Source organism: Protomyctophum bolini (assembly GCF_963924005.1).
Source record: "Protomyctophum bolini genome assembly, chromosome: 4".
NCBI classification, from domain to species: Eukaryota; Metazoa; Chordata; class Actinopteri; order Myctophiformes; family Myctophidae; genus Protomyctophum; species Protomyctophum bolini.
The window spans coordinates 45,770,775-45,783,261 of NC_137865.1; the positions used below are offsets into that span (position 1 = coordinate 45,770,775).

At 44.1% G+C, this 12,487-nt stretch overlaps 1 protein-coding gene across 4 annotated transcripts in view; it reads right to left on the minus strand.

Moving 5' to 3' along the window:
- Positions 1-12,487, minus strand: part of mical2b (microtubule associated monooxygenase, calponin and LIM domain containing 2b) — a 57,961-nt gene that overhangs the window by 29,756 nt on the left and 15,718 nt on the right. For all 4 annotated transcript variants that reach the window (XM_080761840.1, XM_080761839.1, XM_080761838.1 and 1 more), the window contains exons 3-10: positions 8,811-9,018; positions 7,688-7,804; positions 6,153-6,254; positions 5,167-5,322; positions 4,122-4,222; positions 1,667-1,924; positions 1,216-1,331; positions 134-260 (exon numbers count right to left, since the gene is read on the minus strand). In XM_080761840.1, coding sequence (XP_080617966.1) covers positions 134-260; positions 1,216-1,331; positions 1,667-1,924; positions 4,122-4,222; positions 5,167-5,322; positions 6,153-6,254; positions 7,688-7,804; positions 8,811-9,018 — 1,185 coding nt within the window. The remainder of the gene's footprint in view (positions 1-133; positions 261-1,215; positions 1,332-1,666; positions 1,925-4,121; positions 4,223-5,166; positions 5,323-6,152; positions 6,255-7,687; positions 7,805-8,810; positions 9,019-12,487) is intronic.

A 12,487-nucleotide genomic window follows, 5' to 3' on the forward strand; every position in this document is an offset into this window, starting at 1 on the left:
TGTTCTTCCAGGTGCTTCAAAACGCAACTGAGCAACTTATTTTTTTAATCTTGGGGGGGAAACACAGCACTCCATCTTTAACTCTGTGTATTAAACTGTACACACTAGTGGAAGGAAGACCCAGAAGACTGACCTGGTGTGGGCGTACACAGCTAGAGTTGAGGTTGGGGTAACGAGTAGCAGGATCAATGGTGTACTGCTCAAAGTTCTTACTGATGTTCTCTGGGGTGGTCTGAGGCAACAGGCGGTAGAGACTCTCCCTTGGGAAGGAGAGAACACAAACAAATATTCCAAAAATAATAATAATAAGCACTTCCCAGCATTCCTGGGAATGCTCGTCCGATGTCCTTAATCATTACTGTGCCTCTGTCTGCACACCCGGTCCCTTTTCCATTTCCTCCATCCCTAATTACCCCTTCCATATTCCATTCCTCCTCCTTCCTTAACCCATTCTGACCGGGCACCCATTTTGGTGTTAGCATCATGTTATGCTTTAGCTATTGAAAAATAGCAGATCTACAAGCTCATAGCGCGCCACCGAGTGGCGCGCTACGAGCTTGTAGGTCTGCTATTTTAGAAAAATCGAAGAGCGACTGACATTTTTAGAATCTGATCTCAGGTCAGAATGGGTTAATCAGACCAGTGTGTGTCCAGTGGAAACTTCGTATGAATCTGATCTCAGGTCAGAATGGGTTAAATCCATTCCTCATACGTTTCTCCAGCAGGCTCCCTGCCCTCTCGCCAAAATCTCATGACTGTGTCTCTCACTGTCACATCAGTTTCACTTTACGCCACCAACAGTATATGAATAGACAGGAGTCGACAACCGTAAACATTGTGTATTTATTTGTCGTGTTATGATTGGGCCCTTCATATTTGCAAATGAGCAAAGTTACTTCTATGTAATATGAACTTAATTTGTGACAGAGAATGAGTCAATATAACCTGTATCTGATTTTCTGTGTACCACTTAAAGCCTATACTTCATCATACGACAAATAGCAAAAAAATAATTGACTTACAAGCTCAAAACGCATTGTAAGCTAGGGTTAATGTGGTTAAGTTGCCAATTTCTGACTACCCAATACAAATACCCACATTACAAGAACACACTAAAACAAATGTGCCGTTAGACATTCTCCTCAAACTACAGTATAAGCTTCTCCAGTCCTACATTAATTAATCCTCTCTTCCTCCACAAGCACACACACAAACCTCTCGGCCAGTATCTCCAGAGGGCTCCGGCCCTGTGCCCAGCCCCTCACCATCCAAGCTGTGTCGAAGGCTGCCAAGAAACCCCGGGCACAACCGGTTCCCATAGGCCAGAAAGGCTGCAAGTGCAGAACACAGAATCAGCGTAAAGACACAGAACCCATTAGTAACATTAATAAACAGTCACACATCACACAATGCACACATTTTATATAGAGGGTATGCAGATGCATAAAGCGAGTGGCAAAGTGAGAGGCAAAGTGAATTTAACGTAGTTTAATGCAATCAGATTGGACATTTCTGTTTAGGGCTGTCAAGGCCAGAAAGTAGTTTTTTGCCACTCAGTAGGCTTTCCTGCATAACTTCTAGGTATGATGATGATGCCATGTGCATACCCATACCCTCTATATATATATATAACACACACACACACACACCCTTATAAGTACAGTACCTCCAGCAAACTATCTCCGACCAGCGTGACCACCAACTGATGTCCATTTTTCTCCCTGACCAGAGCAGCGTTCTCTGAAGCGTACATGCACGTGAAGTCAAACATGGCCACGTCCGCCTGCCCATTGTGGCCGATGGCGAAGTCTAGGGAAGGGAGCTGGTAGTTGGTGCCAAAGTCAGCCGCCTCGCGCGCATAGGAGCGCAGCGCTTCCTGGTTGACGTTGGCGTTGCTTAGCAGACGCTCCGTTTCAATGTAGTCCTGTATGAGCACACAGGGAAGAGTAAGGGGGATCAGTGTGGATTTGGTTGTACTATGACAAACAATTCTGATTCTGCTGAAAATAGCAAGTCTACAAGCTCACAATGTGTCACGTTGTACTGTAGAATCTGTCATTACGACGGCATCAAGGTCCGCCAAAATACATTTTAGTCAACAAAATCAACTGTACATTTAGTCGACTAAAACTAGACTTACACGAAAACATTCCATGTGACTAAAATGTGACTAAAACTAAATGAAAACTATTCAAGAATCAAGAGACTATATGACGGCGGTGGCTCAGGGGTAGAGTGGCTGGATGGTAACCACAAGGTCGCCAGTTTGAACCTGGGCTCCCCCAGAGTTAGTGTCGAAGTGTCCTTGAGCAAGACACTGAACCCCCAATTGCTCCTGATGTGCTGGTTGGTGCCTTGCATGGTTTCCACTGCCATCGGTGTATGAATGTGTGTGTGAATGTAACGCACAATCTCTGTAAAGCGGCTTGGATAAAGGCGCTATATAAATGCACCATTTATGACTAAAACTAAAATAAAAATGTATTGTCAAAATCAACACTGGTGGGGATAAAGCATGATTTATGTTGTTGCGTGCCAGTGTTGCCGCACACTTACACTAGCTGATCCACAAGCTCACGTTTCACGTGTCATGATGCGTTGTGAGCTTGTAGATCAACTATTTCCCACTCATAAATAAAGCGATTGACTGATTGTCTAATTAAAGTAAAGAGAGTAGTTCTCACAAAGGACTTTCACTGCAAAAAGAGCAGGATGGCTAGTAACTGTAGCCAGTGAGCTATTATGAGAGATGGCTTTGCCTCTGAGGTCAATTGGCCACATGTACAGTACGTGCTCACACACAAACAGAGACACACGCACACAGCTGAGGCAATGGGATATCACTCTTCACTGGGAATGTGAGACGAGAATGAGGCCACTGAGGACTTGCCAACACAAGGCTTAACTGCAACGCTGTGTGTGTGTGTGTGTGTGTGTGTGTGTGTGTGTGTGTGTGTGTGTGTGTGTGTGTGTGTGCACACATGTGAGTGAATGACGGAAAGAACCAGAGAGACTGATACAGTTGAACGAGATTGTATAGGGGAGGTGGGTGTGTGTGTGTGTGTGTGTGTGTGTGTGTGTGTGTGTGTGTGTGTGTGTGTTTACTCGAGCGTCTCCACAGACTATTAGGCTGGCAGGGGCAAGGTGTGAGGTTTAACAACAAACTTCATAATATGATGGCACCAGTGTGTCGATGCGGTCATAATAGCCTCATTCATCTGCTATAATCTCAACACAGGACATGGACCCTCACCCAGAGACCATCCTAATAGCCTAATTAATCTGATGCAATCTCAGTAGAGGACATGGACACTCACCCACAGACAGCTTCTGACACGCAGAGTATGTGTAACAGATTGACTGTCAACATGGATTGAGTGAGGCATGGAGAGAGAGAGAGAGAGAGAGAGAGAGAGAGAGAGAGAGAGAACTGTATGTGTGAGAGAACTGTGTTTTATAGCGAGAGAGAGAGAGAGAGAGAGAGAGAGAGAGGCGATTACGACCTGATTTCATTAACACCCACTATCCAGGTCCATCACTCAATGACAAAACGGACTACCAACAACCCTACCCTGTGCCCACACACAAGCCCAGTCTTTACACAGATGTGTGTGCACACACACACACACACACACACACACACACACACACACACTTACACACTTACATGGAGAAATTCCTCCATGCCCAGCAACACTTCTGTTCCCAACGCTATAATCCCACAGTTCTTGTCAAGACTCAAGAGAGCCTTTATTCTCAGTTCCATGCTGGAGCTGTGATCTTTCTGATCTGCCACTTAACCCATTAAGACCTGAGGTCAATTCTAAAAAAAAAAAGCCTTCTAAATCCAAACAGTTTTGTGAAAAACATATGTTGCTATGACTGGTTCTCCCCAAAAAAGTATGTATTTGGCCGCCGGCCACCCTGTGAGAGAGAGAGAGAGAGAGAGAGAGAGAGAGAGAGAGAGAGAGAAAGGGCGAGAGAACACTAAGTGTGCGTATCGCTGGCTCATGAATGTGTGTGTGTCTCTGTATGATATTGCATACGATAATTATACACCGGAAACTAGAAGGCAGCGATCGTGGAAAGAGAAGGAGGGAAAGCAAAGCTATAATACTCACACGTATGATGACCCCTTTGTCCAGAAGACTCTGCTTCTTGGCAGTCATGACAAAATAGTGGGTGTGGTCTTTGTAGTAAACTATATTCTCCAGGTCAATCCCTGGAACACAAGCACACCGAACACAAGTTCACTTTGACCATGTATGCTGAATGGGAAAACTAGGGTGGGAGAATCCTCCGGAGGAGGAGGACACTGTATGGAGTGTGTAATCCTGTATGGGGTGTGATAAGATTTACTCTATAAAAGGATGTATATAGTTGTAAATAATCTAAGACGTACAGCAGGTTTTCTTTTACATTTTATATGTTATTATTGATGATTTATTGATGAATTGAAAATGGTGGGCCCTATTGTAAACTAAGTGTAATGCTTTATGGTGTCGTCCACTCACAGTTAACAGTTTTTGTATCGAGTTGTACTTGAAATGTAATTCTGCAAACCGTTAATAAATCAATCAATCAATTAATCTATAGTGCATTTAATTCCTCAGCAGGGAGACAACCACTGCTTATGTGCTAGTTATACTGTATTAACATACTCTACTCTATAGATTGTTTTATTCACTAAAGGTAGTTCTGGATTGCTGCTTTCATTTGCCTCTTCACCTAAAGAAGAAATGTCACAATCTTCTTCACCTGCTGCAATTATTGCGAACGCAGTGATTGCGAACGCAGTGAGCACTTACTATGAGACCTAGCAGATCATGTCTGTCTGTGTGTGTGTCTGTGTGTCTGTCTGTCTGTCTGTCTGTCTGTCTCGCTATCCAAATATGGAGTGTGTTGTATCAGCAATCACTCAGCTCCATATATGGGCACAAAAGGGGCCAGGTCCACTCAGCTCCATATATGGGCACAAAAGGGGCCAGTGATTTGTTTGTTGTGGACCTGGCCCCTTTTGTGCCCATATATGGACACAATTTATTCTAATTGTTATTGCAATTTACGATCTGCGTTCGCTTCCCGCGTTCGCGCGTCTTACTCGTTCGTATATATACCGTTTTCTATTTATTTGGGTGGTTAGTTTTTGTATATTTTTCAACTCACCCGTGTCTTCTTTGAGATCGAGGAAGAACTTCTGGTTGAAGATGAAGGCGACGCCGCTGATCTCCTCCACGCTGGCCTCTGCCGTGGTGTTCCTGTTGACAAAGTTAGCCGTAATAGCGATGGCCAACTTCCCTCTGAACTCTTTGCGTTTGAACCCTGCAGAGGAATGGCCATTTACAGAATGAATATACCATTACGAAATAAATACACCATTTGTATATAGGCTGTTAATTGTAGCCTCCAGATAAAAATGCTCACAAAAACTAAATGTTGTCAAACCTTTCTACTATTACTTAGAACAGTGTCATACACATTCACATCTCTTGCTGGAGCAAGGTCCAAGAAAAGTTGCAGAAGAAGATAAGACAATTCATATCCTATAGCCATAGCATAAGCCAAGACATTTTTTTTCAGCTTAACAGACTTCAAGAAACATTGGAGGAAGCTTTGGACATACTTTAGACCAATTTGCACTCATAAGCCCATAAGGGGTCACTAAAGCCTCTGAAGTTGGCCGTTAACCAGTTCTAATGAATTGCTGCATGTCTGCAAACAACCGCAAACACACACATACCACATCAATCAGTAGTCGTCGACCATTCGGGGTAAGACTTGACATTGACATATGGTTAACTTAACACTCTCCCACAGTTCAAATGATTACTGGCTTGCCGTTTGTTGCAGATCTGTACACACTTACAGTACACGCATGTGCACGCACACTGTGCAGACACAGACTTGACCCTACATACTCTATTGAGCCCCATCTATAACTATGTCAACAGGAAATGCTTCTATCCAACGGCCCACAGCACCAGTGCAACATGATGCTTCCAGTACAAATAGTCCTCGATGTCATTCACATTTTGAAAAATGTTCTGCATTGCCACAAAATCCCCCCTGGCCCCATCTCATTCTCAAGTTTAGCTGAGGTTTTCACAAATGCACTTTGTTGGTTTGTTTCTCTCGTGTTCTCTCTCTCTCACCGTCCAGTGTGTTTCTGCGTCCGTCCGCGCCGATCACAACGTCAAAGTCGAACTCGGACACAGGATGGTCAGAGGGCCGGACCTCAGCTCGCCAACCTGGACCTAAAAAGACACGCACCAAAGTGTTGGACACGTGGCCAAGAATATCACACAGTCCTATATGGATACCATTTAAATATCATGAAATGTTTGCTTTCACTACTCAGAAACTGGAAGTTCCCAGTTCTACAGATGCTTGGTGGGATACATCTGGAACCATGTGCAGATATAGTTTTAATCACTTGAACCCTAGGGTCCCTATTCTGGTGGAATGAAGCAGAAGCCAGCACACAATGGATGTCGTTTTCACATGGTTTATTTACCTCTGTTAAACAACTGACATGTTTTGGCCCGATATGCCTTCCTCAGCAGGCTGAAACCCGTCCGTAAATAAACTATGTGAAAAGGACATGCATTGTGTGCTGCAGGCTACTACATCTTCATTCCCATTGCATTATTGGGCACCTAAAAGACTATTCATCTAATCTGGAGTGCTGCAGGGTTTTTTCTGCTTTTGCTGATATTCAATCTTAGCAAACATAGCGTTTATATCTATATTTATATCTACAAGCAACACATCAGTACTGTATATAAACAATAGGGGGGATTCTGGTTAACTAAGTTCATAGGGTTTAATTAAAGTAATTTAGAAGTGCTGCGCTGATTTGAGAAGCTGTATTCTTGTGAAAATGCTTATATACTAGTCCTCATATGGTCTTTTATTCTTGCCAGTTTTCTACAGCTCTTCTATAAAGACACAATGTACATATACAGTATGTACAGTACATATAAGACACACTGACTATCATAACATTGTATAGCTAGTGTGCAGTAAGCAAGGAGCTTCGCTAGGAGTGCTAACGCGCGACAGTTACCACCTAGTATATTTAGGATGTCCATGATCTGCATTTGGGACGTCTATGATCTGTATTTAGAGTTTTCTCTTTGCTGATGGTGACTTTCCAGTTCTATTTTACTGCCGTCCTATCAATAGATTTGCATAGTGTTTGTTTCAGACGTTATGATTTCTTCCACTAAGGCCTCGTTACTTCTGCAGGAAAACCTTGGTTCACCAAAACATACGCTGTCTACAAGCACCAGATCTATATATAGCGTTGTTGTGCAAAGCACACTGTGTGTGTGTGTGTGTGTGTGTGTGTGTGTGTGTGTGTGTGTTCCCACCACTGTGTGTGTGCGTGCATGTGCTCATGTTCACTGTGCTGACACTCAGTGACACTCAGACTTGGACAGCCCGACTGTGAGTGCCTGTCGCATTATTATGGAGCCAACCGCAGCTATAGGCAAACCCCGCTGTGATTGGCCAGCAGTCGCTGTGATTGACAGTTCTCGGTTTTTGCAACTATGCCTAAACCTAACCTCAGTAAAACTAGGCCTGCCCAGGAGCCAATCAGACGGGTCTATCCTAGAGCATAATCACAGCTCACTGTCACTCATCACTCTTCATGTCCGCCGTCAACAGTTCTCAGCCCACTCACCGTCACCGTGCTGTTCTTCTGGCGGCTCCAGGACTTTGACAAACTCCACGTTGACGTGAATCTCTACCCCTAAGATCAAACACACCTTCAGCAGCATGAGCTGGAGCTGGCGAATACCTGGAGTCGAAAAGGAAATGTATGCACAGGAAAATTACACACACACACACACACACACACCCCAAAATGTGCTCATGGCACAACCACATAAAACAAGAAAATCTTACGGTACAGATCAAATCATCCAAATGAGTATTTCAATTCAGATCAGTTATTTAAATATTATATAATATATATATCAATTCATATTCCTAAACGTGGCCACTGGCCACGTCACCCAGAGACACCTGGAAGGGTGTTAGAAACTAAGTTATGCTGCATCCTTGCCAGTAGTGGCTTAAGATGGTATAAAAATAACGTGTTTGTTCAACTGGAACATAGTTATCGAGCTGTGAAATTGTAGGACACGTCTGGCACTGGCTTTCCAAGAACCCCACACTGCAAAACTCTGAGTGTTCATTTAATTCAGAGTCCCAAATGGAGCCTTTAAGGTTGATTCATGACAAGGATATATGATGTGATATAACAGTAGATGTTTTTTCTTTTACAGCCTCAATTAAAGTTTCCCTGCGCTACTTCAAAGAGAAATAAAACTGCACAAGTAGGGCGTATCTACAGTATGCTCCTGTAGTCTAGACTAAAGAGAGTTCAATCATGAATGGAAAGAGGAGTGCATCAAATAACTATTTGGTATAGTATGGTCATTAGTATGGTCATTAGTCAGCTGGACTCTTTGGTAGCTTTTCTGGGCATCTGACAGGAACACACGAGACATTTAGCTGATATAACGGGTTAGTGATAGGGGAACTATTAATGTGACACACTATGACAGAGGAGATATTAATGTGTGACACAAGTTGCTAATGCTGGACACTGTGGACAGGAAGAGGTGGGGCATGGAAACATCCCACCATGGAGCTGCATAGTGCAGCAACTAGACTAGCGGAAGAAAAAACAGGAGACACATGAAATAATTTACTAAATATAAATAAATTACTGTTATCAAACACCTCCATTATGGTTCAGCTGCACTGGAAAAAAAGCAAAAGGGGAAATGAACACTCACTGATATGGTCGATGGCTCCAGCGCAGAACTTGCCATAGAACTTTTTGGCCCCGAGGCCCCTGAGGTCATGGATGGTGTAGGGCCACAGGTGCAGCACGTTGTTCCTTGAGAAAGTGTCTCTTTTTTCAATCACCACCACCTTGCATCCGCCCAGGGCCAGCTCGATGGCTGTGCGTAGACCACATGGACCCCCGCCGATGATGAGACACTGCACAGGGTTGAGAAAAAGGAGAGAGGGAGGGTGAGCAAAGACCAAAGGCAGAGACAGAACACAGACAACATTTGGTTTGACTTTCATTATGTTCATCATGTGAGAGAACAAGTCGAGCTTTATGCATAACCAGGGCAGAATCACACAGAGTTTGTTTGATTCAAACAGTTCCCAGATACGATTCACTGGTCCCCCGCTGGCCATGATTCACATTGGCCTCGATTCTGCCACACCCGAGTACACCTCATTCAACTGTATTCAATGCTTTCACATTGCATCATCGACCCGTATCCAAGTACACCTCAATCGGTCCCGAGACTACCTCCATGCGGTTCCCGGGAATGGTTGGGTGATCCGCTCCGGGGAACGGTACGCAGTATTCACACTACCATAACATCTGCCACGTTTTTTCACATAGTGTGAATATGCCCTAAATGGTAAATGGTGCATTTATATAGCACTTTTATCCAAATTGCATTACATTCACCCATTCACAAACGCATTCATACACCAATGGTGGAGGAAGCCATGCAAGGCAGCAACCGGCTCATCAGGATCGCAAGTTGGGTTCAGAGTCTTGCTCAAGGACACACCAACTCTGGAGGAGCCTGGGATTGAACTGGGAAGTTGTGGGAACCTCCGGCCACTCTACCCCTGATAATAAACACTCTAGCAGCCCTATGCTGGGGTGAGTATACACACATCCATGGAGGGGTGCCCTGGGCGCCATAGTATAAAGGCCTCTTCCGGCTCTGGGGTGTGTGTTCCCTCCCCGGAAAGGGATTAGTCTTGGCCATGTTGTGCATAGGGAAGGGAAGGGAGTGGACAAGCTCTGTGATCAGCGATGGTGATCAGCATGGCGTGGATTTTAACGTACGTATTAATAGGCTAAAAAATATGGCATTTCATGCCATTCTAAGCATGAGACTAATAACCCTGTGCGGCGCGTGTGCCACGGATTATCACGAACGCCTTTCTCTAAAATGAGAGGCCTGTGGATGCTAGCCGCGGAAGCCCAGGTGACCTTAATAGCTTTTCACGAGATATACGTTTGGCACAGATGCGGTTAAGTGCAGCTTTACGCAACAGCACTGATTGCCTACTCCTGGCCTAGTAGAGGTCTACAGGGCACTGCTCCATGGATTTGTCCATAGCAGAGCTACATGCAGGTCACAACTCACAACAGGTTGAATTGCGATGCCAGAGACCCTGGTCGGGTCAACTAAGGGTTTAAGTGGATAAACCCTTAACCACTTAACCCCCCAACTATATGGGGTTTAAGTTGTTAAATTACCATCACAGCATTAATAACATACACAGGGCCTAATTAGCATTGATAACATACACAGGGCCCACACAGCAAACGCCTGTGACACGTGGCAACTGTATAGTCTCATTTTCTAAATCAAGAGTCCATGAAATCCTTTTTAACCACTTAAACCCATCTACTTTGTTGAGTCCCCCAGGGGTCTATACTAGGCCCTTCCCTTTTCCCCTCTACACAAAATCTCTCAAATCTATGTAGCGCTGAGACATGTTTGCATGTTTTGCATTTCCCACAGGTTTGTGTGACAGGCTTACTTGTATACGTTGTATGTTGTATATGTTTTTTGCTAGCTATTGTAAATCAAATCATACATTAAGCACATTAAGAAGGGGGCACGGTGACACAGTCGGTAGTGCTGTCGCCTCAAATCTAGAAGGTCCTGGGTTCGATTCCTGTTGGGGACGCTGTAGGCACTGGGGCGGTGTTCTCTCCTCCGCGTCATCAGTGCTCATACCCCAGGCGGGGTGGGCGAAAGGGCCTTTCTGTGTGGAGTTTGCATGTTCTCCCCGTGTCCCTATAGGGTAGGTACCCTCGCAAAAAAACATGCGGTAATCCTGGTCTCTAAACTACCTCCCCCTGGCTAGCCGGGGCGCCTGATGGGCTACTAAGAATGTTGGACTGTGCTAAACAGTTGTTCACTGTAGTCAGCATCACACTGAGAATACCATCATTAAATAACCATTAGTACACCCCAGTGACTTTTTCACTTGCTCTTCTGAGGAACAGAAATGCAAAAAGCGGAAAACGAGCCAATCAGATCAAAAGTTTAAAACTTGGAACTCCGTCAAAACTCTTATGTGCAGGAATGTTCTACTTCTGTTGCACTAGTCCCGACACTTCACCTGAGAAACAAGACCTACTGTATGCTCTAAACGGCCATGAAGCACAGTGAAGATCTACTGCCTGCTCTAAACGGCCATGAAGCACAGTGAATCACTGTTTCAAAGATTCTGTTTCACAGAATGTTCGTTAAGATATTTACATAAAGAATGTAATAAAGGATCCTCATACAGTGCTCTCACAAAGAAGTAGGCCTAATATAGCCTACACCATGTTTAGCATGAGGTCAGTCCGCTGCCCCCCTAGGTTGGCACTTGGCAGAGGAAGTGTAGCGCCTAGGATTACATTAGATAATTGACACTGGGTGAGAAAAATAGGTTGCAAAATCGTGGGATAAAAAATAAATAAAAAAAGAATAGGGACTCTGAATCCCCAGTACCGAACAGCAGATCCAAAACGACAGGTGGTAGCTGGGGTGGAGGAGGTTTTTTGTAAGAATTAAAAAGTAGTGAAAATAGCCGATCTACAAGCCCCGCCGCAATGTGACGTGAAGAGAGATTGGGAGGTTAGGGTTCAATCCTTGGCTGAGTCATGCCAAAGACTATGATGATATCCAATTCTTCCCTGCTTGGCACTCAGCATCAAGGGTTGGACTCGGGGTAAGTCCCTGCAACATACAGTTGAGTACTAGCATCATGTCCAGTCGCCACACACTAAAATAAACAGGAGATAGGTTCCTGACCATGGGCCAAATGGCTACCGTTGGTTCCAAATATAGTGTATTTTACACTGGAAAATGTGCAGTATATATGTGACCGACTACACTGAATACGTTCTATCCTTGTAAAAAATAAACAACATGTTACATAACCATATTCATTTGCCAGTACATAGATATTCCTATTTCCTACGCATCACCTTACAAACTCCATATAAGCTTTCATGAGAAGAGAAAATATCCATTTGACTACTGCAGAAGCTTGCTTCGTCAACATCTGAACATGAAAGCGAGAGAAAGCAATGAAGAAAGTAAGAGAATGGATGCCATTGCCATCAGTGTGGAATGAGGAAAGCTCAAGGGTTTGTGTGGAATGTCCCTTTAGCAGACCCACCCTGATTATAGAACATCATATCATCATTCTTCTCAATTTTAAGGAACATACTTGCGAAACAATTACCACAGGCATGTGGCATAAGTACAGTCAATCTAACTTGCATATCTATAGTGCTGCGGGCAAAAATAACAAGAGACACCGACTACACAAACCTACATAAATGGCATCCTTTTCCTTTTTCATTAGCTGAATGTTTAGAATAACCGTTTAGTGGTTGTTTTGGGGAAAGAGCTCAGTCCATCAA